Source organism: Fundulus heteroclitus, chromosome 22 (genome assembly GCF_011125445.2).
Source record: "Fundulus heteroclitus isolate FHET01 chromosome 22, MU-UCD_Fhet_4.1, whole genome shotgun sequence".
In the NCBI taxonomy this organism is placed as follows: Eukaryota; Metazoa; Chordata; class Actinopteri; order Cyprinodontiformes; family Fundulidae; genus Fundulus; species Fundulus heteroclitus.
This window is the reverse complement of record NC_046382.1, coordinates 10027651-10053819: the sequence shown is the minus strand read 5'-3', so window position 1 is coordinate 10053819 and position 26169 is coordinate 10027651. Positions and strand designations below refer to the sequence as shown.

The 26169-nt window shown below is 39.8% G+C and overlaps 1 protein-coding gene across 3 annotated transcripts in view; it reads left to right on the top strand.

The window, feature by feature from the left end:
- Nucleotides 1-25450, top strand: part of LOC105926138 (gamma-aminobutyric acid receptor subunit pi) — a 100040-nt gene extending 74590 nt beyond the window's left edge. For 2 of the 3 annotated variants that reach the window (XM_036126531.1, XM_012862355.3), the window contains 8 exons: nt 3984-4096; nt 5448-5515; nt 9282-9499; nt 13389-13471; nt 19768-19905; nt 20077-20229; nt 22447-22640; nt 23603-25450. In XM_036126531.1, the coding sequence (XP_035982424.1) occupies nt 3984-4096; nt 5448-5515; nt 9282-9499; nt 13389-13471; nt 19768-19905; nt 20077-20229; nt 22447-22640; nt 23603-23968 (1333 nt within the window). In that variant the 3' untranslated portion in view covers nt 23969-25450. Of the gene's footprint in view, nt 1-3622; nt 3753-3983; nt 4097-5447; nt 5516-9281; nt 9500-13388; nt 13472-19767; nt 19906-20076; nt 20230-22446; nt 22641-23602 lie in introns of those variants that run through there. The other variant, XM_036126530.1, reaches the window with a different exon arrangement.
- Nucleotides 25451-26169: the final 719 nt, after the last annotated feature.

Sequence of the window (26169 nt, the reverse complement as noted above, 5' to 3'; positions counted from 1 at the left end):
TGAGTCTGTAAGCATCCGAATCCAAGCACCTGTAGGTGTTTGTGAGAGTGCGCTTGTGTATGAAAGGTTTATCCATGAGAAAAATGGTTGTGAGTGTGGTAGTGAAGACCTTAAGACTATTTTAAGAGCCATGCCGACAGTCGGGGCATGTCAGTTCTCACCTCGGTCTGGTTTCCTGCTTGCTCCTGTAGAGCAGTGGTTCTTAACCCTGGTCCTTTGATTGAAGGCACCCTAACACCCCTCACTGACAAGCTGCCACCAGTAGACTGGATGTTCTTTGAAACTGAACCACTTGGGCATCCAAACACTTGCCAGATAAAAAGTCCCCAACTTCTCAATAAACTTTCAGAATGGCAGGGGCTCACATGTTTATATTGACAGACGTTGGGGTTCAACAGTTGCTTCAATTCAATTTCAATTTCAATTCAATTCAATTTTATTTATATAGCGCCAATTCATGAAACATGTCATCTCAAGGCACTTTACAAAGTCAAATTCAATCAGATTATACAGATTGGTAAAAAAAATGTCATATATAAGGGAACCAGTTGAGCGCACAGAATCTAAGTCTGGTTCGAAGTTTCGGGGTCCAGTGCAGGTCACGAATGAACAAATAAAACAGACGGCAGATTTGCATTAAAAAAAAGTTATCCTCAATCTGCAGGAAGCTTCCTCTTGTCATCCAGAGTGATAGGAATAGAGTTACATTTTCTCTTTATTTTTATACGTGTGTTTTATGTGAAAATTTAGAAGAACTGAAAGCAGGACAGAGCTGCGGCTACATTTAAAAAAAAAAAAAGCATCAAAGGACACGGGTTGGAATAAATGCCGGCAAACAAAACAATTCTCCAAGAAGAACGGTGGGAAAACAAGCATGTGGGTGAAGAGGCTGACAAATCTGGCAACCAAACAGACTGACACAAGAAAGGAAAGGAGGGAGGACTATATATACAAAGAGAGAGAGAGAGAGGATGAGGATACACAGAGCGCTTCAACGGAGACAGAGCATTGCAGCGGTGAAAAGAAAACAAAGTCTAGAGAAACGAAAAAATAGGAAAAAAAGGGTCAAAATCATAAGCTGTCAGAAAACGGTTGCCTAATTGTTATGTTTACCCCTGAAAAGGGAGGATAGTGTAACACCAATGTTGTGGTAAAAATCACTATTTTAATTTGAATTTATTTAACCTTTGCTGTTTAAAATACATTTATTAAACAGTAATAATTAAACTCTGAATACATCTCTTTTATTTGGAATTCAGAAAAACTTTATGTGATTTTGAGTCAGAGATAAACAATTCTCCCCTCAACAATCATTAACCTGATTTTTATTTCCTTTCACTCTTATGAAAACTGTCCTTTAATCTGACAAATATAAACAATTTGAATTATTTTGCACATCATTTTTGCTGTCAGTTTAGCTATTTCCATTGTTGGCACCATGAGAACATCAGTAAATATTACTGCTATTTTGAGTTATTTGGCAAGAAGATTGCAGCACATAAAGTTAACTGGTGTGTAGCATTTGTGATTTTTTGGGGGGTTGACTGCAGTGATAAGCATCTATTGACGAAAAAGACCCCAATTTTACTTTTTATCATCTATTTTATCAATATTGTAATAAATAGCACATAATACCGTTATGACATTTTAGGTCAGTATCACCCATCCCTGATGTTGTTGCTGTCACGATCCCTAGTTGCTTTTGGTTATTTATCAGTTTTGTTCAGGGTATTGTGCATGTTTTCTGTCATTGTGTATGTTTTCAGTTTCCGTTTGCTTTCCAGCCGTTTCTGTCACCCATTGATCATCCCACACCTGTGTCCTGTTCAGTTCAATTATCCCCTGTGTATTTAAGTTCCGGGTTTCTGTTTAGTCCTCGCTGGATCCTTAGTCAGTGAACAGCTTTACTTAGTTGGTTCTGTATCCCTAGTTTGTATCTCTAGTTTGTATCTCTAGTTTGTATCTCTAGTTGCGATTCTGTCCCAGTCTGTAGCCTGGCTGTTTGTAACCTTACCTGATGTTTCTTCTGGATTAAAGTTATTTACCTGCCTTCTGATGCTTCCACAGCGCTTTCACAACAGCGGCAAACCATGACAGTTGCATTTGGTCATGTGGTCGGTTACACTTACAGAGGGACTGTCGGGCAAGACCATTAAAAAGGGTCAATTAAGGCTATATTATCCATCCATCTCTTTCCTAACACGTCTATCCCTCGTGGGGTCGCGAGGGGGTGCTGGTGCCTTTCTCCAGCATTCGATGGGCCAGAGGCGGGGTACACCCTGGACAGGTTACCAGTCTGTCGCAGGGCAACACAGAGACAAACAGGACAAACAACCATTCACGTACACACTCACACCTAAGGACAATTTAGAGAGGCCAATTAACCTAACAGTCATGTTTTTGGACTGTGGGAGGAAGCCGGAGTACCCGGAGAACCTGGAGAGAACCCACGCATGCACAGGGAGAACATGCAAACTCCATGCAGAAAGACTATATTAATTATATTATTATTATTATTATTATTATTATTATTATTATTATTATTATTATTATTATTATTATTATTATTATTATTATTATTATTATTATTATTATATATAATTATGTTAGTCCAATTGCATAGCAGCTGGAATTCATTTACATAGGATCATAGCATCTTATTAGAAATAAGAAAGCTCTTACTTTATGGAAAAGGTTTGAGGTAACATGATGCATCACAGGTGTTGGAAGATCTTTTTCCCCTTGGCAGAAAGGAGTGTGAGGTATTTCTGCTCCTGATCAGCTGTTCAACCATCTGAACAGCTGATGAACAGCTTTTTCCATCTTAAAGTGGAACAAAAAAGTATGGTAGACAAAGGTGCAGAAGCTACTGGGAGGGCGTCAGTCTTGAGACGACTGTTGAACCCAATCCCGAGTTTGGAGGAGATTCACCAGGCGTGCCCTACATGGTCACAGCTTTCAGCAGGAAAGCCTTCACAAATTTAAAATTACAATTATTTTTACTTTATTTACCAGAAATAACTCATTAAACCATGTAAAAAAAAAAAGAGAAAAAAAACTTTCACTCTTTGAAATGAATTAGCGGATATTTTTCTGGCAACCTTTTGACCAAATCACGTTATCTTAGGGCTTCTCCCATCCAACCATCGCTTTACACGCTTCTCCTTCCAGTGCTGTGGTGGATAAAAGAGAAATATATCAGTTTGCCTGTAGAAGAATAACAAGCAAGCGCTAATAACTTGTAAAAGACAGTGGTTGAAATGATATGGTCTTTAATTACATCCATTATTTATAAAGCCTTCATAGATATCAGCATATTCACTCCACATGCAGATGACGCAGAGGAGGGTTGGATTTTGAAGGACCCAAACACCGTAACCATTTTAAGCCGCCACATCCTCGCTCTCCACCCTTCATACTTCAATACAGCGGCACACAAGTGACATGGGGGACTGCTGCCAGCGCGGGGAGATGAATATTTTTCAGCCCGCGCACATGGCCTGATCCGTCTTGCTTCAGCTCTTCTTACATCACGGCACGTGCCTCCGGGTCGTCGCCGCACAGAGCAGCTCTGCATTTAGGGTGTAATTTACACACAAACACAGCGCTCGGTCTCCCCTGCTTCAATTTGCAGGCGGTATAACCCTTCAGTGTGCCTTTAAGGACAGCATTCAGGAAGGAAAGTGGGAACAACGGATGAAAGCAACCCCTTTAAAGGGCTTAAATGGACAGAAAAACAGACAGACACAAAGGTGTGGAATAATTTCTTTTAAATTAAATTTAACTCACAACGTTTTTTTTCTCTTAGCTTGTCCTCTATTTCAGTGCTGCCATTTTAATCTACAGCTCAGCGGCCCCTTTGGGTCTGGCAGTGGAGCTCAGTTCGGCACCCTGCGGATTCGTCAAAAGAAGAATCCACCTGCTGAGGGGAGGAGAAATGAGAGCTGCCTTTTATTGCCGTCTTTCTCTGTCTTTGTTCTCAGGTTGTTAGAGAACTCGCTGCTCAACGCAGAAGTGAAGGAAGGGGAGATTCTGCCTCCTACCATTCAGAAGCTGATGAAAGGATACAACAAGTATCTCAGGCCTTTCTTTGACAGTAAGGAAACGGCGAACGCGCGCGCAGATGTGGAAGCGACAAAACAGTCAGGGGATGCTGGTGTGACAGAGAATGGGAGGAGTTCGCATTGCCTTCGCGCTGATTTTGCTCTTGCATGTCCTTGCTGAATATTGCATGCCTCCATTCATACATGTAAATGTAATTGAATTCTTTGAAATCTGTGTACTTTGGATAAAAAGAAAAAAAGCTTGCAGTAAAATGTAGAAATACGGAGAAAGGTGTCGGCTGTGCTCGTAAAAATGGAGGAGAAAAACAGCTGTTAAAGTTAAATTTTTTTAGAAAAAGCAAACCTTTAATTTCAGCTCATGGGTTCAGCATCATTATTGCCACTCTTGCTTATAAAATGTTGTACAACCCTATTTGACCAGTGAGAAAGCACTTTGTCCTCTCTCACAGCATTTCACAAGAATGGAGCATAAAAAGAGACAGCACGGGTTTTATGTAGGATTTAAGGGGGAAGAAGGTTAAGTTTTTATCTGGTAAACCATCTCCGTGTTGATTTGGCCTTGTGTGTTTTGGATCATTCGTCAGTCGAAAGAATCAGCAATGGTCCTTTGTCAATTTATTAGTAGGATCCACCAAATATTGTTATTTCAAAGAGTTTATGACTGTTAGGGGTAACAGAACATCCGCCAAGCCTAAGAATGTGAAGAAGGCAGTTTTCAAAATATTCATGCTTTTTGCATGCAGAACCTGGACCTTTTGTTAAAAAGCTCATTCTTAAAGCACACAATTAGAGGTAAAATTTCAAAAGATCCGCAAACTGTGTTTACATTTGCGACGGCAGGACAGAACATCAATTCAAACAACCTGATGACAACATAGATGATTGTTTCTTGTTATCCTTGCTAAGTCTAAAGGATATTCACTGGTCCGCTTACACCTGAACACAAACGTGGATAGCATAAATGCACGTCATCTTTAATCTAGAAGCAAATTATTGCTTTAATTGTGCTATGAAAATTATTATTATATGTGAACGGATGCAGCAAAGAAACATTGACAGCTGGCATCCCAGATGGAAAGTTGCAAAAACGCTCAAACATCCCATTTTTTTAAACTATTAACTCCTGAAACTGTCATTAGGTTCTGGAAACCCTTTTGAATGACAATGCTTTAAATCAGGTGTGCTGAACAAGGGAAACCTCAAAAGCATGTAGGACTTAGACCCTCCAGGACCGAACTTTGACATCACAGGCCTGATTAAGGCCCTCATAGTTTGCATCTCTCATTTAAACCCATCTTGTAAAGGAATGTCAGCGTATTATTGTCTATGTTTTGTGTAAAACTCCAGTGGCAGAAGTAATAGTTTTTTTTCTTTGTTCTCTAGACGGCCCTGTGACGGTGGGAATGAGTTTGGATATTGCTAGCATTGACACCATCTCTGAGATTAACATGGTAAGCTCCTCTCCGCTGAATCCATTAGTTATTTATCATGGCATGCAATCATTCTGTTTTGTGACGTTACTCTGGGCTTGAAACAAAAATTAACTGCATGAGTTAAAGGTGCAAAGCCACATTATTGGAGTTTTTTATTTATTAATACGCCTGTAGCTCACTCGGGTTGCATAGAAAGTTTTTGTAAAATATTATCACGTCCTGCTGGTGTATTAGTTGTTATTTTGGTGTTTTATGCCTTTATTTTGCTCAATTTGTTAGTAAATCAAGCCTATTGAAATCGTTTATTTGCGGAAGTAACTACTGCACATGTACAGCAGGGGATAGAACAAGAAAGCGGCTAATAGCTATTAGCATCTCCAGGCGAAACAATGAAGAATGTCCAAGATCTTGTGGGGAAAAAAAACCCAGAAAAAATATATGATTCCAAGAGGGAAAAGACTAGAATGTCGCTGTGACCGTAGAGTTGATTGACGTGATTGCTCTGATATGAGGCTCTAAAATTTGCTGTAGATCGGCTTATTTAATTAATAACGGTTGGACTTTGATCACTCCGAGCTGCTGCTTTACTGCGAGACATTACAGAGCGTCAGGCTCGGTCTGACATAATTTAATTTTGATGTATTAATTAAGCAAACCGGTATCAGGATAGTTCTGTGATACTGTCACTAGATGGCGCCACGTCTGTTTATATCTGATCATCGCGCCCGGTGCCGGTGCTATTTCTATCCACAAAGAGGACTATCAAAACATTATCAGGATGGAGGCTTAGTGTATATAACTTTATTTTATCATGTTTAAATGGTTTTTGGCCTTTCTTTAAAGCATATAACGTGTCTATATACCTTTAAAATTCACTTTTGCTGAATTGGAACCAACCTGCCGGCTGGGTCTTTTAAGATTCAAGATTTTGATTTGGTAAATACATTTTGGGTTAAGATAGTAAATGTGTGGCAATAAAAATAGCTTAATAAGTAATATAAAATTAACATATGTTGCATTCAAGCGAACTATCAAAATGCGTTCTATTTTTCCAAACCTCTAATGGTGTAGAATCCATTCAGTCCTTAGTTTTACATGTTTTAGTTTTAGATAAATTAATTGTGAATAGTTTAGTTTAATTACGCGTTAATTACAAGTTGAAATCAAAACTAAATGAATAATGACAGACAGCGTAAACTTTCAACTGTTGCTGGTAGTAAGATATGCAGAGGCTTTAGAAGATTACAAAAGATTTGAAATTTATAGTAGTCATCTCATTAAAGTCCGTTTAGTGAGATGGATGAGACACCTTTCGCTCTTATTAAGGTAACACTGTTTAAAAGCTACAAACATATCTTTTCAATTATTAATGATCGAACATCAGACGGTTTTATTTGTGTAACTCCATAAAGAGCAAACTGGAGTAATATTCTGTTCAATAGCCTTTTGAAAGCTACTCCGAAATTTAGCAGGTCAACTTTCTGGTTAAGTATGTTGAAAATCAAAATATGAATCAATATATTTTACGAACATTACTATGTTTTAACATTATCATTTTAACAGCTGCAGAAATAATTGTGGCTTTTCTGTTTGAAATGAAAGCCTTTGGCTCATTCTGTCAAACTTGTTGGTCTTAAACCTTTAATACGCTGAAACTGTGTTCTTTTTCCTGCGCAAATTTCACACTGCCTATTTTAAATTACCATAAGGGTGTTGGTACTTTGTAAAAACTGATTTAATCAAGGATGTGTCTTGCTGCTTTAGGGGAAGTAACATTTATTATTAAATCTATCCTTTAACACTAGTGTGATTTATGGAGCAGTTTATTGTGCAGCACTTGGTGAAGTTTATTAGTTGCAGCAATCTGATTAAGCTGCTGTTGTTTAGGTCGTATCAAGAGACAATTGAAACAGCAGTTTGAAATTACTGCATGAAGTAAATTTTGACTTCTGCATTATTTTATGCTTCCACTTCACGGAGCATTAGATTCATGTGCTTCCTTCTTTCTGCTGGAAGCTTTAGTTTATGGGTGTTGATGATTCATGCCTTTTCTTGCAGAAGAATGTTTACACGTCCATCAAGTTATTTGGCCATCATTTAAATTTAGAGAATGCAGAATGTGTTTATTCACACTGAAATATTGTTATGTTAGATTAGGTTAGATCTGCAATATCAGACGGAGCAATAGGGCTCCCCAAAAGACGGTCAGAGTATTATTAGCCCTTCATGGGCTAATAGGAAAAATTAATTACTTTATTGGTGAATTTGATTTCACTGTACTTGAAATCCTAAAATAAAAAATAATAAATAAACAAAATATGTGCTTATTAGGAGGATGGGCTTTATTTTTATATTCATTACATTATAAACAGATAACGTAGACATAATATAAATGTGCAATGTCATGGAAAGACATTCATACCCATGTTTTTTATGTGTTTTGTTTTTACTACAGAACTACCTCAATCTTTAATGTAAAGATTGGGAGGGAAGAAATATACAGCCTTTAAATACAAATAAAAATCAGGTAAAGTTTGGTAAAGCCATCAGAACAGACAGGTCAGGGATAAGGTTGGGAGGTTTAAAGCAGAGTTAGGTTATAAAACAATATCCCAAGCTTGAGAGATCGCCCAAAGCACCACAATTTAAAAGGAAAAGAGCATTGCTAGAGCAGCAATCCTACCAAGATATGGCAGGGAGAGAACAGCATTTACCAGAGAAGCAGTTAAGAGTCTCATGGTAACCCTGCAGGAGCTACAGACATCCACATTCTAGGAGGAATAATCTGTTGACAGGACAACTATCACTTGTGCTCTCCCCTAATCTGGCCTTTATGGACCACTGGCAACAGGAGCCATTGTTGAAAGAAAGCTGTCAGAAATCCCATTTTCAGTTTACCACAAGCCGCATGGGGAACGCAGCAAAGTTATGGAAGAAATGCTCTGTTCAGATAAGACCAAAGTTGTTGTTTTTTTTTTACTACATGCACAATTGCTGTCTCTGTGTGATCCAAAAAAGAAAAATAAAAAGAACAAACAAATAAAAAAAAAAACAGCACATGGCTCTGAGCACAGCATACCCCTGATAAGACACAGTGGTTAGGATGCAAAAGACTTGAGACTGGGTTGGACATTTACTATGAAGGAAGAGGAGCCTAAACCACCTTGTTGATGGTTTACGTCAAATCGTGTTAGAATGACCCAGTCCAAGTCCAGAACTATGTATCATCGAAAATCTGTCTAAATACTGGTGTTCTAAAAATACTTTTAAAAATGTAAAATCCTGGGATTGAGCTATTTTGCAAAGAGAAAAGGTCAAAAATGTCAGTTTCTAGAATTGCAAAAGTAAATGGTATCTAAAAGGACTTACAGCTATTACTGCAGCTGAAGGTGTTTTTTTCCCCCCCAAAGACGGATTTAGTGGAGCTGAAAGCATGCAAGAATTTTCAGATTTTGATTCGTAAAGTAAAAAAAAGCTAAAGAAAATGTATAATTTCTCTTCATAACCTACTTCATGTTTGGCACTCTGGAGGTTTCAACCAGTCATCAGCACAAAAAGTAGGTTCTGTATTGCACAACCCAGAGCAGACCTGCTGACTTGAGGCCATTGTGTGGATAGTTATTGCCTCGGGCACAGAGGGCCTCCAAGACCCGATTCGCCACTCAGTGATGCAACCAAACTGCCAGCGTTGAGATCAAAATCAGGCAGGCGACGTAACTGTCAGTGTACGGTTGACATCCCTGTTGAAGGCGCCGATGTGAACTTTTGCCCCCCAATCCTGCAGGACTACACGGCCACCATATTCCTGCGCCAGCGCTGGACAGACGAGCGCTTAGTGTTTGAGGGCAACAAGAGCCTGAGCCTTGACGGACGGCTGGTGGAGCTCCTCTGGGTGCCGGACACTTTTATTGTCGACTCCAAGAAATCCTTCCTGCACGATATCACCGTGGAGAACCGGCTGATCCGCATCTTCCCCAACGGGACCGTCCTTTATGCTCTGAGGTGAGATAACAGAGGAGCATTGTTGGTCGTTCGGTTTGCTGTTGTTTTTTTTTTTTTGTTTTGTTTTTCTGCTCGAGCAAATAATAGATAAGTAGGCCAGGGAATCGAGAAGAAACAGGCTGAGGGTGGAAGCGTGGGCTGAATTTGAGATAATGTGATTGCAACGCTGGGAGTTATATCACACTATTACTCGACTATTGGATTGTCTGAGTCAAGCGGCATTTGATGTGTGCAACTGTGAGCATAATAAGTCCAGCTTGGATGTGTGAAGCAGATATTCTGCTGTGTGAACGACAAGCCGTTGGCATTTTTTTTTGTTGCCATTCTTATTAAATATTTCCGGCTAAGTACACAAGTTGTTGGTTTAAACGCTAATGTCATGATGTCACATCTGAATTATACTATTTATCCTTATTTTACAGTGATGGGAGACAGAAAGTTACTTGAAGTGTAAAAAAACACACACACAAAGGACTCCACACTGTTGTTGTTAATTAAACAAAGATTAGGGCTATTGGTTTAAAACTAAACAAAAAGGTTCAGTTCCTTTAGACACGAGTTTCTGCACAGCTCCATTAAGGTCCCGTCACAGCGCTGCATTCAGGTTGAGGTCTGAACTTTGACTGAAACATTTAAAACGTCTTTGCTGTTCCGGTAATTGTGTGCTGCTGCTTTTAGGGTAATTTTGTCTCCAACTCAAAGTGTTTGGTTGTTGATTTTCTTTTGTGCGCATTTTAACTATTTCTTAGCTGCATGTTTTGTTTCCTTGGTCGGTCTTATTCCCTTATGGTTTTTATTCTTAGGTGTTTGAGTTTTTGGGTTTCTGTATGTGTCTGTTTTTATGTCGTTTATATTTTTTAGTTGATTTTGTTATTAGTTCATTTTATGTACATTATGTATCAATTCTGCTGGATTCTTTCCAGTTTCCCTTCAGTCCCTTTCTTTGCACTTTGCCCCTTAGCTCATCTGTTGTCTTCGGTCTCTGCTGTTCCTGATCTCACCTGTTTCTGCCTCTCTTCTCTCCACACGTGCTCCTGTGTTTAAACTCCCTGGTTTTCATTTCTCATCTCTGGTTTCTTCTCTCAACTTCATACCTTCTGTTGCCCTGCTCGATTTTTTTCCTGCTGTTCTTCCTCGTGGCTTGTTTCCCGTCGTATTGTGTGTTTATTTAATTTTACCATTAAAAACCTTCACCCTGTTTAACCAAGACATGACTCGTTGTTCCTAGTAATGACTCAGTTTGGTTTGGTTTTGTAGTGACAGTTTTTACAAAATGAACCCAAGTAATGACACCTTGACATAATGCTGCCCATTATTGTGACCTTTCTCTACTTTCTCATCTGTCCAAGGGACACTTTTCTATAATTATTCTAGTTTATTCTAATGTAACTTTCCAAACCTAGTTCATGCTGTCATACCTTTTAGAGAGAAAAGCCTTACTCCTCACAACTATCTCAAGCCAGCCATACCTTTTCAGTCTTTCTCATGAACTTTAACATTTATTGTGTTTACTGAGCCCTGAAATGTAGCTTTTTGTTATTTTCTCCCCTGATAATGTCATGATCAGTGTTTAATTTGCTAGGATGTCCACACCTCCAAATATTGGCAACTGTCCTAAATGTTTTCAGCTTCTGAATAACCCTCCTCCCTGCAGAACGATGGACATCAAACAGTTTAGAAATTGTCTCATAATATTTCACCTATTAACGGGCGGCAACAATTGTCTGTCTGAGAATATCTGATGTTTTTCTAACTTCACTTTTACCTACATGCAACAATCTGCCAAAACATCAGCCAATACAGAATTAGTTACACTGACCGTGATCAGAAAGCGAAGTGGATTAGATTAGCAGAACCTGCCTGCTACTCTTCCTCCTAAATGAGAAGCAGTAGGGGTGTACTTAGTTTTCACAAGAAGCTTTTCCCTTTTTGGCTTCATCTGTGTTTAAGAAATAGTAATATAGAAAAATATGTGCATTGTTTTTGTAATACTTGAGGTCGGCTTTGAATAGAAACCTAGTTACTATGCCATGATACCTAAACCCTTAAAAGGGTGTACTTTCTTTTTCCAATCCCTAGATGTATGGACAGTTCAAAGAAATGTCTGGTAGAGTTCTGGATTCAGTTTTGCTTGGACAAAAATGTTATCAATTCACAGAAAAGATACCAAACCAGCACAGTATTGCATGGTGTATAGTCGAATGGTTTTACCCAGGCATCTCAACATTGTCCCGGCCCGCACCAAACCTAAAATTGTGAACATTTTATGTCAAAGCGTTACATCAGTGTCTCTACTCCTAAGGCCCGTGTGGCATTGTGGACAAGATGACTCCATCTGAAGGCTGATCGATGCAAGTCTTCGTCTGGTTGGGTCCATCTTCACGGGCCGTTGCTTTTTACACAGGAATCTGTGCTCCCGCTGCACCTCGGCGCGACAGAAGAAGTGTTGAGGGAGAAGCGGCTCAACAGGACCAGCGAAAACAAAACAAGCAAATAAAAAGGCGGTCAGGAGAAGCGTGGCGACCTTAGGGGATTCCAGCTGTGAGCGGGCACAGAGCGAAGTGAGAAATATATGGTGCTGGAGGAAAAGGACAGCTGTGCTAAGTGCTTCACCGCAGGGCACGGAGGGGATGAGCAACAAACGTCGGGGTGATTGTGGCGAAGGTCTCAGCAGTTAACAGAGCAGGTTTTTAATACAGCGGCATGCCTGTTTGTGAGATCAGATGTGCTCTTTTTTACGCTATATGGTAAAATGTTGATAGATAACCACATTTTAGCACAATAAACCAAATGTCAGAACAACGAAGCCTTACGATGGCAGGTAGGCGGTGAAAGCTCCAGTCGAGGTGAAGAAGCAGTTCACTGTGGCTTACTTCCCGAGTTACAGCAGAGGAATGTTTACTCATTTCAAGCTTCTTATTTAAACATTATATTGTCTCTTTCATCGACTAATGTTAATATTTATTGGCTCAAGTTTCATTGCAATTACATGATTTCACACTAAACGATGTAGAAAAAATTCCCATTTTAAACAATGGGCCATTTATTCAGTGTGGAGAAAAATAAATCTTTTTAATTAAGCGACGGTGGCACAGTTATACTTTGCCCAAAAAGCCCTTTTGCCTGCAGACACACACACACACACGCACACACCTTGGTCAGCTTAAAAAATGAAAAATTAAAGATGCTCCATTCACACGGGTTGCTGAGGGTGTTAGGAGGGCATCAGTGGTTTTGTTAAGGTGATTATTTCTCAACATGGGATTCTAGTTTTCACCACTCAATGTGCTGTAAAAGGCAGGAGTCTTACTAATGCATTTCAATTCTTTTTATACACCTTTACCGGAAATTACAATGCATACAGGGTGTTGGGATGTTCTTTATGCAGTTAGGCCTAAAAAATTAAGGACTGGAGATATGATGCGTCTTGGCTGCATTACATCATCCATGACAGCGCGTCTATCCATGCTTAATAATCACAGATTCAATTAGCTGTATAACATCTGCATGGAAATATGTTGATAAATGCCAGACGACTGCCTAATATGGGTGATGTGAATAATCTGATCTGCTTATAAGTGTTTGGGGCATTATATTAGGATCATTTTGGCAATTCTGTCTTTTGATATGCTGTAAGATTACATTTTGCTTTCATTTACAAACAATTAATTTTGTATCAGGTAAGCGTGAGGATCATTAACTACCTTGTTATCAAAAAATCACAAAAGAATTTCTAATCGACAATTCGCTTAGCTCACCACACAAACTTAAGGCATCTGCTTGTTGGTGCCAGATTTGACACATTTGCTAATTCTCATCTCAACATTTACGTTCAAGTAGAAACGTACCTTTTAAAAACTGTAATAACTATTTTGTCGTTGTTCTTCAGGATCACCACCACAGTGGCCTGCAACATGGATCTGACGAAGTACCCCATGGACAAGCAGACTTGCACGTTACAACTAGAGAGCTGTAAGGACACTCCACTGCTTGTTGAGAAAACGTGGGCCACGCTCCCTGAGAGTTGGCGGGTAGATATGGTTTCAAGTGAATGTGATCAAACCGAGGGATCAAATGCATCACTTTCTCTCATCTTTTACATCGCTTGTAGAGGCAGGTTCGCTCTTTATCGGTGTGTGTGTGTGTGTGTGTGTGTGTGTGCAAAAGACCGCTTGATGTCACTCTGCAACAGAAGCTGGGACATTTCAGGTCAAAATGGAGTAATCTGTAGTGTTTGGCGTTAAAGCAGCCGGCTCCAACATCAAATACAAACACAAAGCGAGAGGGTTGCTCTTGAAAAGGATCTACTTTATTAGTGAGGAGTTGCTGAGTGGAAAAAAATATAAGCTATGCTCAAGGTTTAAGAACCTTTCAACCTTTTGCAGACGGTCAGGCATTTGTGGAAGGATTCATTCCTATTTGTGCATTCTCCCATTTTTAAAGCTATTTTTTTCTTTAGAGTTGCCTTTTAATGTTACTGTTGACATTTGTAGTCTAACTTGTCTTATATCTTGACCTGATGCTACTGTTCCACTGCAATGTTCTGTTCATGCACAGCACTACTGATGGTGTTTCTAGGGTGTTGAATAAACGCCACACGTTTATTCGTTTTTGCACGTCGGCCACAAGGTTTCAGTTTATTCTAGTCTGACCACCTTCATTCATGTTTTGGTGTGAAATATGCACCCTGACTTGTGTGGAGAGCTCCATGGTCTCCATGGTGTGACGCCTCTTGCTTAGCGGTGCTGGGGCCTTTCAGGCAAGGTGCCTTTATGCTGACAGATCATGTGACCCTTAGATTGCACACATTTCACCGACTATGTTCATCTTGAAGGTAATCGGTTGCACAAGGATTTTTTGGGGGCTTCATGGGAACATTTTCAAAAAATGGTAATTTTGCCAATTCGTAGTTTTTTTTTAATATTGTTTTAATTTAACTGCAATATGACTTTTTTTTTTTTTTGCAGATCCATTAAATAAAATAAAATGAAAAACGATTAAATTGAAGGTTGGAATTTGACAAGATATTCAAAAAGCTAAGAGGGGTGAATACTTGGGGTGACTGTGGCTCATTGGTAGAGTAGTTATCTTGCAGTCAGAAGGTTTTGTGTTTAATTCCAGCTTCCACCTGTCAATGTGCCCCTGGGCAAGGCACTTATCTGCATATCAGTATGAATGTGTGCATGTTAGTGAGTTTGATTGGATGAATGTGGTCAGTATGACTAGAAAAGAGCTATTTAAGTTCATTTAAATTTGCAAGGCACTGTAATTTTTTTTCTTTTATCTGAGGTCATTAGAAGTACCTGAAATAAAGAAGTGATTAAGAGCTGTCTTTTGTTAATAAGTTAGTCGATTCATTGCTGATGTTTCGACAGACAGAGGACATGGATTTGATATACGTCTTCTCCTCCATCCTCTATTCCTGGCTTGCTTCTTCTTCTTTTTCTGTGAAATGACAGCCAGGCTAAGCTCAGTCTGATCCCTGCCAGAAGCAAACCAAACCTCAGCTCCGCACAAAACGTTTACCTCGAGCTGTAGTGCCACTTGGCTGGCAGAAAGGCATTTAAAGGATAAAGTCAGGTAACAGAGAGGGTGAGAGTTATTCCTCTGGTCTTTCAATGATTCAAGCCTAAATATCTCCTTCTTATCTGTTCCTCCTCCCCGTAATTCTCTTTCTTTCGCTTCTTGATGCTCAGTTTCTTTTCAGTATCATATCCTGTCCCCCCCGCCCCTCGTTCTGTCTCCATCTCCGTCTCGCGCTGTCCCGGTGTCTCTTTATGAAAATGTATATTCAAGGATTTATTTCTTTTAATGCCGTGCCAGAATCGGATCCTCTGCGCAGGAGGAAGCTTTAAAGGCAGCGATGTTGAGGGAGTGTGTGGGGTGTTTAAATTAGAATTGCAGTAAAATATTTAGTGACTCTTGGCAGCAGTCGACATGAAAAAGTGTCATTCTTTTGTAGTGCTCGCTTGATGTGAAACGTCAGCGCTGAATGCCCCCCTTTAAAAAAAAAAATAAAATCTTTTGTTACAACGTGGGACTGCTCCAGGTCAGAAAACTGATCAGTTCCTTTTAGGAATTACAGTTAGAGAGAAAATGTTGAATTTAAAGGCATCAGAGTCAACCATGTCCCACGCTGTCCCTTCATGGTTCTGGTCATTAACCCGTGACTTGACGTGGTTTAACGAGGCGAGGCATCCAGCAACACTCCAAATACTGAGGAGCAAACTTATTTTTTATTTTATTTTTTACCAGGCCAACACATTTCAGCTTGTGGCCTTCATCAGGATCATTTGATATGAGTCTAAACAAGGTGAGCAGTAAGAAATTAAGCATCATTTCTGACAGGAGATTACAGTTTCTCTTTTCAGATTTAGCTAAAAGAACAAACTACAGTTCTTGTTCTCTTACTCCCTCTGCAGATATTTTTGGAAAATGCATCTGAGATGTTTATTTTCATCATAAACCATTGAGAACTAAAAATTAAACACATGCTTATTCATATTACCTCACTATATTACACTTGTAGTATGCTGCTACACTGAGCCCTCTCACACTGTGATCTATCTGATCACACACATCTATCTATCTATCTATCTATCTATCTATCTATCTATCTATCTATCTATCTATCTATCTATCTATCTATCTATCTATCTATCTATATATATATATATATATATATATATATATATATATATATATGCCTTTGAACAACATTTAATTGGGTTATCTCTGTTCTCCGGGGCCCAGTGCAATATGCATGGTTTGTCTATTTCTGTTGCAGCAAGAGACAAGAAAGATTCACTTCACTAGGACCTTTTTGCTCTTCTTTGATTAACCAAAAGGCCAAGAGAAATATAATCACTTGCAAAAGCTTAGTCTTTGAATTTTTCATATTCTGTCACATTACAACCACAAACGATAATGCACATATTAAAACTATTAGGTAAGAGGTCGACTCAAAGTGGTGCATATGTAAGAAAGAAGACGAAATGCACCTTATTTTTAAAATGTTTTGGAAATAAAGAACCATGAAAGGTGTGGCATGCATACGTGGTTCTGACACCTAGAATGAATGCACTGTAGAACCAGCTTTAGAGGAAGAGGCAAAAGTTTTACCTATTTATTTTTTTGCCAAATAGCTGAAACTTGCCCAAATTGGATGTGTCGACAATATTCAGGTCCTTTTTAGTCACGGTTCTCAGTTGAATTTGACTTGGACATTGTAACACATGAATATCATTTGATCTAAACCCTTCCAGTGTAGCTCTGGCTGCATGTTTTCGGGTTGTTGTTGCCCTGCTAAGATATGGCCCTCCGTCCCAGTCACAAGTCAATTCCCACCAGCTTCACCATCCCTGCTCAAGTGCCAGATCCATATGCATCCTTATAATGTTGCCGCTGCATTTTGCCATAATGAGGGTTTATTAAGGGTGATGTGCGGGGTTAGCATTCCACCACATGTTCCGTAAATAGCCCAAAAGGTACAGTTCCCATCTGACCAGAGCACTAGAACTGAAAAAAGAACAAGAGCTAATAAATAACACAACAAAAACCATTCAGCAGATATGAACAAAGTTATGGAGAAGTTAAAAACAGGAAAAGGCTTTATTAATTTCCCAAGCTATAAGCACTGTTTGATCCAATAAATAGACAGAGCACAGCACAACTGCAAACCTACCAAGACACGTCTGTCTGCTTAAACCGGGCAGGGGGCGCATTAATCAGAGAAGCAGCCAAAAGGCCCGCCGCCATTCTGGAGAAGCCGCAGAAATCCACAGCTAAGGTGAGAAAATTCAGTCGACTCGACAACAATGCACTCCACAACTCTGGCCACCTCTAAAGAACGGCAGGAAGAAGGCCGTCAGTGAAAGGAAAGCATAATAAGGTGTTTGGCAGACGGCATGCAGGAGACAGGGTGAAGATGTGGATGAAGGCAACTTGATTCGCTTCGGGAGTGCCAAAATAAGCGTGGCTAAATACCCATGTGCCACACTTTTTCAGTCTTTTTAAATCAGATTTTAAAAGCCATATACCATGTAAACCATCTTCCTTCCACTTCACACCCCGCCTTAGTCTGTCACATAAACTCCTATCAAACACGTTGAAGGTTGTGGTTGTGCAGTGGGACAAAATGCAAAACCGTTCGAGGAGAATAAATACTTAAGCAAGGTGCTGTAGATTTAACAACCCCTGATGGGTCTCTGTCACACAGTGTTACGGTCATTTGTGGCAGATCACGTGCATAAAAATGTGTCACGTAAAGTAAACATTAGCTGCAGCAAATGAAGACATTTCAACACCCAATGAGTTTGCTCTGAACAGGCCAAATCTTATGGTTTTACTTTTAATGGTTAAAATGAGGTCTAAAACTAGCAGCTGCTTCATCGTCCCATTTCGCTTTTCCTTTAATGTCTCTCTTGTAGCAGATATTTAGCATTTTGCCCAGTTTACCAGCCCCCCACTGTGGAGCTGCACTCCCAAACAACCGAGTCTTAATAAGATCAGAACATTGCGCAGCTATTAGCCATTAACGTTCCCTGCTGTTTCTCTCATCGCCAATTCAGGCTTTAGCAAAGGAAACATCAATTATTTTTTTTCTGATAAAATCAACAAGTGTAGCATTGATTTAATGCTCATATCTGCACATTTATGTGTTTGCTCCTCGTTTAGAGTAAGAATCTAATTTATTCAGGTACATATTAGCAAATCTTCTGTGGTGCAAAGTTCCAGCTGTAATATATTTTGCATTTATTTGATTTTGTGGCAATTGGCCTCTCTACATTCTCCTTAGGTGTGAGTGTGTGCATGTGTAGCAGGCCACCAACAGCGGACAGTCAATAATGTAATATTACAGGGCAAACAGGACAACAGGGAAGCCATCTAATATAATTAAGAAACACATCAAAACGCTGCACTGCTGTTAATTTTTGGCCAAATAAATATTTTCAGCATGAATGTCACAGTCGTGATCTTGTGTCATTCAATGTCAAGTATTTGCTGAATCTAAATCGCAACGTCCATCCATTTTTATACCAGCAGACAGTGCGGGGCTGTGGACAGGTTGAAGGTCCATCAGACGGCAACATGGAGACACACAGGACAGACTACTACACACACACTCCCACCTAAGGGATATTTGAAGAGATCTGGGGAGTTTTTCTTCCCACTGTTGCTTCATGCTTGCTCAGTATGAGGGATTGCTGCAAAGCCATGGACAATGCAGACGAGTCGACTCTCCCTGTTGCTCTATGCTTCTCCAGGAGGGAATGCTGCTTGTCGGGACTTTGTTGCAATAAACTGGTTTCCTTATATAGGAAAATTTTTGACCAATCTGTATAATCTGATCCAATCTATATAATCAGGTTGAATTTGACTTTGGAAAGTGCCTTGAGATGACATGTTTCATGAATTGGCGCTATATAAATAAAATTGAATTGAATTGAATCTATTAACTAACAGTCATGTTTTCGGACTGTGGGAGGAAGCCGGAGTACCCAGAGACAACCCCTGCATGCACTGGGAGAACATGCAAACTCTACGCAGAAATACCCCAGGCTAAACCTGAGGTCGGAACCAAGGACAGAACATAATTTGATAATGTAAACTGTAATGTGATACTGGAATTTTGTACACCTCAGATGTTCACATTGCATACCAAAATAAGCTAATAAAAACAAAACAATGTTGGTTGTCAATGGTTGACGCCTACATTGCTGCTTGTAACACGATTCTCCACATAATTATCATTTCATAATGGCATCTGTTAAAGGGTTGGATACAGAGTGAAGACCAGAAACATGCACAGTCCTTGCAGGTAAACTATTAATTGCAGCAACATGTTTCTCCTGAGGACTGCATGGTAGTGCAGGTGTTAGTGCTGTCGCCTTGCAGCCGGAGGCATCTGAGTAAATCCTGGGCTGGGTCTTTCTGGAGGGGGTTTGCATGTCTCCCGGAACATCCGAGGATTCTCCTCAGGCACTCGGCTTCCTCCCACGGCCTAAAAATGTGCATAAAGGGGTTAACTGGTCTATCAAAATTACTTTCTATGATCGACTGGCAAACATGAATATTAATTTTGTGATCAATTATGCAATAGTTTGTGCTAACATAATGAACAGTGTTAATTATTCACTGAGACAGACCAATAAAGCAATAGGACAAGGAATAAAAACAGCATAGAAACTGGTCAGACTACATGCTAATGACACACCTAAAACCCGAGTAGTGATATTTGCTAATTTAATGTTTTTGCTCTTTTACAGGGGGCTACAACATCAATGACGTTATGTTCTACTGGACTCGAGGAAATGAGTCTGTCAGCGGCTTGGACACTCTCCAACTGGCTCAGTACACTGTAGAGGACCACTACACATCCGTCTCGGAGGCTGTATATGAAACAGGTAAGACTGAAGTCAACATCTCTGAGTGCTCGGGTTTGAATATTTTTGAATCAAACTATTTAAGTGCATTGATAGTCTGATACTTCTGCTTAACCTGACCATGCCAAAAATAGAAATCTCTGTTCTTCTTCTTGTTAGTATTTCTTAATTTTGTGGTCTCTTCTCTCAAAGGCCATTACCCCAGGCTCGTTTTTCACTTTGAGCTGAAGAGAAGCATTCTGTATTTCATCCTGGAGACTTATGTCCCCTCGAGCCTGCTGGTGGTCCTCTCTTGGGTCTCCTTCTGGATTTCCTTGTCCTCTGTTCCAGCTCGAATATGCATAGGTATGCATCTTTTTTGCTAATGCACACAGGAGAATATCCAATAGCAATCAAGCACAATTATTTTATTATTTATTTCATTTGTTTGGGCATAAATCTTTTGGAAAGATGACCTCACTTTATTTTCAAGAAACCTTTCATGAAAACCTGCTAAATGTAAATAGCAAAGAACCCCAGAGAATTCATGAGTCATAAATGACAAACTAATTTAAATTACTTACTAGTTTATGACAATTACTTGAGGAATCTTTCAATCAAACCTTAATTTATTGAGCAATTTATACATCCAAGGTGACCAAAGGGCCGTATAGGTCCATACATTTAGAAGAAAACAAACTAGAAACAGCAACAACAATTTACCAATAAAAAAACAGCTAAAAAGTAAAAGAAAGTAAAAGATTAATAAGAAAAGCCTGATTTATACTTAACTGGACTTATTAAAGGGGACTTAAAATGATTCAATATATCAGATTTTTTGCAGTCAGAGAAGGATTGTTCCAGAAATTAGGAGCAACGATAGAAAAAGCTCTGTCTCCTTGTGTCATAGTCTGAGGTTGTAGCTGGACCAAAGTGCAGACAGGCAGGCAGCACTGTGGATAGAAATATTTAATGAACAGATAACGAAACTTAGAGAGAACATGGAGCACAGAACCATGGCAAAATAACCCTGCAGACTTAGGCAGAAAGTACGAGCAGAAACAGATCAGTCTATTAATGAGACAAAGACAACAGGAGTTTAAGTAGCGGGGGAAACAGGTGAGGTGCTTGAGATAATGATCCGAATATTTATATATATATATATATATATATATATATATATATATATATATATATATATATATATATAAACTGAAACACCGAATAAAGTCCTGGTAAACTGTAATTGCTATAAACATCATAATTTTTATTTTATATATATTTTTTGATAACTATTTTTATTCTTATTTGGTCAATTAATCTTTATTTAAACAGCAAAAGGTCTCATTGAGATTAAAAAAATCTCTTTTACCAGAGCATCCCTGCACCTGTCTGCTAGTAATAATCCTGGACTGTTTCCACCTGTCAACTCACTTATATAAACCCTACTCAGTCAGTTCTTCCCTGCCGGATCGTCATCAACCTTTCCACGCCTGTCAGCCAGAGATTTTCCCACGTCTGTCTGTCAGAGCTTCGACTCTCCCTCGTCAGTCAGTCAGAGATTATCCCACGTATGCCTTCCTGAGTTGCCCACGTCTGCCACACCTGCGCCTCCAAGAACTCCCTCTACAGCAGCCCCTGCGTCCAAAGAACTCTCTCTACCGTGCTACTGGTTCGATTACCTCCCCAGCGCTCTAGAAACTCTCCCATTTGCCCAAGGGCTTCCTGTCCCTGCAGACCTCCAGCTCTCCCCAGTCCTCCAGCTCCTGCACACATTATCCACCAGCTCCATCCCAGTACAGACTCTGGTTCTCTTCTTCCACTAACCACCTAACCTTCAAAAAACTCTAAGAAACTGAGCTCTGTGTGTGTGTGGTTGTGTTCAGGTTCATCAGGACAACTCCTGACAAGGTTTTTAGTAGCTTTTTTTAAAAGTCTTTCTTTTGTCTGTCATGATTTGTCTTTGATGAACCCAGAACACAGCACACACACACACAGAGCTGGTTTCCAGAGTTTATTGAAGCAGCAAGAAGTGGATGATGAAAGCCAGAGTCATTTACCAGATGGAGGTTGCAGGGGTACAGGAACTGGCAGATGGGAACATACAGGAACAGGACCAGGACACGAGCAGGAACAGGACAGGCATGATGTTCAGAGGACTGGAGACGAACCGGTAACCATGGACAAACTGAGGTGAGTTTATATGGTGGAGTGAGCAGGTGGAATGAGTCCATGGTGATTGCAGCCTGACAGGTGTTCCTAATCAGGACTACACTGGAGACGGAGCGAGAAATGTTCAGTATGCAGCCTTCAGGCTGCATCATGACATTGTCTCTGACAATCCAAACCTGATTGAGCTTGAAATAATGTGTGGAGAATAATGTGGAGAAATGCCCCCAAAAACAGGGTTACCCAGCCTGCACAGCATGTAAGACGAGAAGCTACCATTGCTACCGAAAGAGAGGTTCAAACCAAGGTGTTAATCATAAAAAGAGCATGAGAGGACCGTGGGGTTTAAATCGCTATGAACAAAAAAAATAAAATAACCTATATCCCCCTGCTTCTGTTTTTAATGTTTGACAGGAGTGACCACAGTTCTGACTATGACCACCTTGATGATGGGAGCCAGGACATCGCTGCCCAATGCCAACTGCTTCATCAAGGCTATCGACGTCTACTTGGGAATCTGCTTCAGCTTCATCTTTGGAGCGCTCATCGAGTACGCCGTGGCCCACTTCTGCACTCTCACTCACCCCGACGCTCACATGCTGATGATGGTAAGACCCTCTGGCACATATTTTTGCAGCTTTGTTATTAATGCCTTTGCTCATACAGCACCATCCACAATTACTGGCATTCCTGGAAGAGAAAAGAAAAATCACACTTTTATTATCAAGTATTTAGTCAGTGATAAAACAAAATCTAATATAAAGAAATAATATGGTACAATATTACAAGTCGCAATTTTGTTGACATCTCTGTTGTCAAAACTTTCCACGACCCCATTTGGCAATAGGGCTGCAGCTGTTGCGGCATCTTTTACAGGCATCCACAGAAATGGTCCCAGTTTTCTTGCGCAGATGTAATCTCAACAAATTACTCTATTGAGCATTGCTAAAAATAGTGCAGAGATTGTGCTCTGTGTTTGGCTGGCACCACCAAACAGTCGTTCCCCCTTAAAACCAATTAAAATCCAGGAAAGCCTTACAGATAATAGGTGAGGGAAAGGCGCTTAAACGCCTTTACCAGTGGTTATGCCACAGCCATCATCCACTTTCCAATGCTGCTTTTTGATATTAAGAATATACCACTGGTTTAATGATATACTCCAGTGAAACAGGAAACTATAGATTACAGTAAAAGTTCCTAATAACACTGATTGGTTTCAAAAAGGCTTCCGTTACATAAATTCTATTGACATTTGTAGAGGTGTTTATAACTGTGGTACTGATAATACAAAAAACAAAAAAAAACAAAGCATGTTCTCCACCTAAAAGTACTCAATTTAATGACTGAAGTACAACTTGTTAAAACGTTTTTGCTACATCTTTACCAAGAATGCCAATAAGTGTAAAGGATGCTGTAACTCTCCCCATCACACCTTTTTGTTTGCCTTGGTGTTCATTATCTTTGTCATCATAATCAAATCAACGAACACTTCAACTACGTGCCAAGACTAAAGTCTGTTTTGTGTTTCCACTGGAACCGTTTCTCTTCTTTGTGACTCCCTGTCTTGCAGTACGGCCACCAAATGCACGACATGGAGGACGAAATGAATGGCATCGTCACCACCATTTCCACTCACTCCAACAGAGCCAAGAGACGCAAGGAGCCTGCCGTCACTTCTGCCCCGGTTACTGCCTCGGCAGAACTCACTGTCGGCCCATCTAGTCCGTCGGGCAGCGAGCCCAAGCCTGAAGTGTCCCCTCCAGAACCCACCAACTGGTGCCTCACCACTCTTGCCACACTCCGCAAAATCTTCCGCTATTTAAGCTGCTGTCATATCAAGAACCCCCACCACATAGACAACTACTCCAGAGTTACCTTCCCCCTCTCTTTTGTCATGGTCAACCTACTCTACTGGACATATTATTTGTACTTCTAGTGTTGGCTTTAGAGCAGCACCGAGTCTCCGAGAGTGTAAGGCAAAGCGTGTATGTAGACAAGGTATTTTGCTGGATGCACTATATGTACAGAAAGCATTAACAAAGCGTGTTCTTAGATGAGTTTATACGGTTTCTACGTTTGGTTCTAAAGAGCAAAGTAGCAAAAAGTCAAACGAGACGGTTGTTTTTATTTATTTATCTATTTATTGGAAAAACTACTGCTTTTAAGTAAGGCTTCATTTTGAACAGCAAAACAGGTGCATCTAAATGAATTTGAATATTATTGATGAAGTAAAAATGTCAGCCCGCTGTCCATGTTCTGTACAGTAGATATAATCATTTTTGAAGCTCCTTTGAATGAGTTACTAGATCAATGTGGCATGGTATGAAGGCAATCAGCCTTTAGCTCCCCCAAGGTGTTAAGGAAATCCTGGTTGCCTTAAGGGCGCCTTAGGGCTCGTCTGCACTGTTGGCTCTGGTGTCTCTCATCTTCTTCTTGACGATACTCCATACATCCTCTGTGGGCTTCAGGTCAGGCCAGTTAGCTAGCCAATCAACTATAGTGATGCCATTCTCATTAAAACAGGTACTGGTACCTTTGGCGGTGTGGGCAGGCACCAAATCCTGCTGCAAAATAAAATGAGAATCTCCATGAAGCTCAAGAGAAGAGCATAAAATGCCTCAAAATTTCCTGGTTGACCATTTCTCTACTGCTGGGCTTGATAAAACAGAGTGGAGCAACACGGGCAGGTGCAATTTTCCCCCGAAATCTTTGGAAATTTCGGGTTTCCACAGTAGGTTTTGTGACAAGCTCTATTTCTTGTGGCTCTCTCCCTAGAACTCTAAATAGGACTGCAGTTATCTGATGCTTCTGTTCCTTTTTCTGTGAAGCCTCTTACTAACATTAGAGGTTGCGTTAGAGGATAGGGATTACAACACAACCCTCTTAACTCTTCTTAATCCATGGTCACCTGTCAGCTGTTGGACTATTGAGTCTAGTCAGTCTGGTCTGAATTCCTTAATATGTTTTTTTCCTTCAGCATAAGCCTCATGAAATTATTATTATGTTAATAAATTGAACCCCCCCCCCCCCCGCTGGTCCATTCTCTCCAGTATTTTTGTCATTGTTGTCTGACGCATACATAGAGATACAAACTTCTGCTTGTATCTCTATGTATGAGTGGCATTCACGCTTGTCCAACTAAGTTGACAGGGGAGTTACTTCCACTTCCGCAAGTATCAGTAATTAAATAGATGGAATAAAAAACAAACAAAAAAAATGTTGATTGGCCACTGTTGCAGAGAGCTGCACCCAGAGGATCTTTAAATAACCAACTAGAGAGCAGCATGAAGTTACATGGAAGCCAAAAGTGTTACAACGTGGATACACACTAATTTGGCCAGCATCCCTTGCCATTAAAAATGTATGAATTTATACTTACACAAAAAATAAACTCAAATAAACAAAAATGAATGGGAATTCTCAAAAATCAAAAGTCAGACACATTTTGTGAGCGAGCAAATGTAATAATTACTTTTCATTTCGCAGTTTATGTGTACTGTATCTATACTTATTTCCCCCAATTTTGAAGAGTCACCACTGTCTAAATTACAGAACGTTGCAATGACCATTTCACAATTTATTGCTTAACCCTCTTATGGGTTAGTGACTGTCTACTAGACATCTATCAAATCAACAGTGCTCTTCCTAATTATGAAAGCCCATATTTTTAGACTATACTTCTATTTCTTGTTCATGTAATATTCATACTTTCTGATAAATTACAATTTTATTTACTGCTATCTGATAATCCAAGTAAACACATATTTTTAAATATATTGCTGTGCAAAAGGATTTTTTGAAACCTACAATTTTTTTTAATAATATTTTAATTTACCTAGATTCACCTGTATATTCTCCATCCATGTTTCTTTAGCAAATAAATCACTTATTATAAAAAAAGTAGGCCAGCCTTACCCAGAGAACCAAACAGCTTGATCATCTAATAATCCAAAAGTAAGAAAAAGCAAGATATATTCTTTAAGGCGGCGCTGTGATTTAATGCTTTGTGACACATTTCACGAGGGCTGTTATGTGAGAGCAAACTCCCGTAGCACTTTGATTCTCTGCTGTGATGGAGTGATCAATGATATTTTATAACTTCACCTTCTATTTTCTGTTCGCAGTGCCGACGTTTAG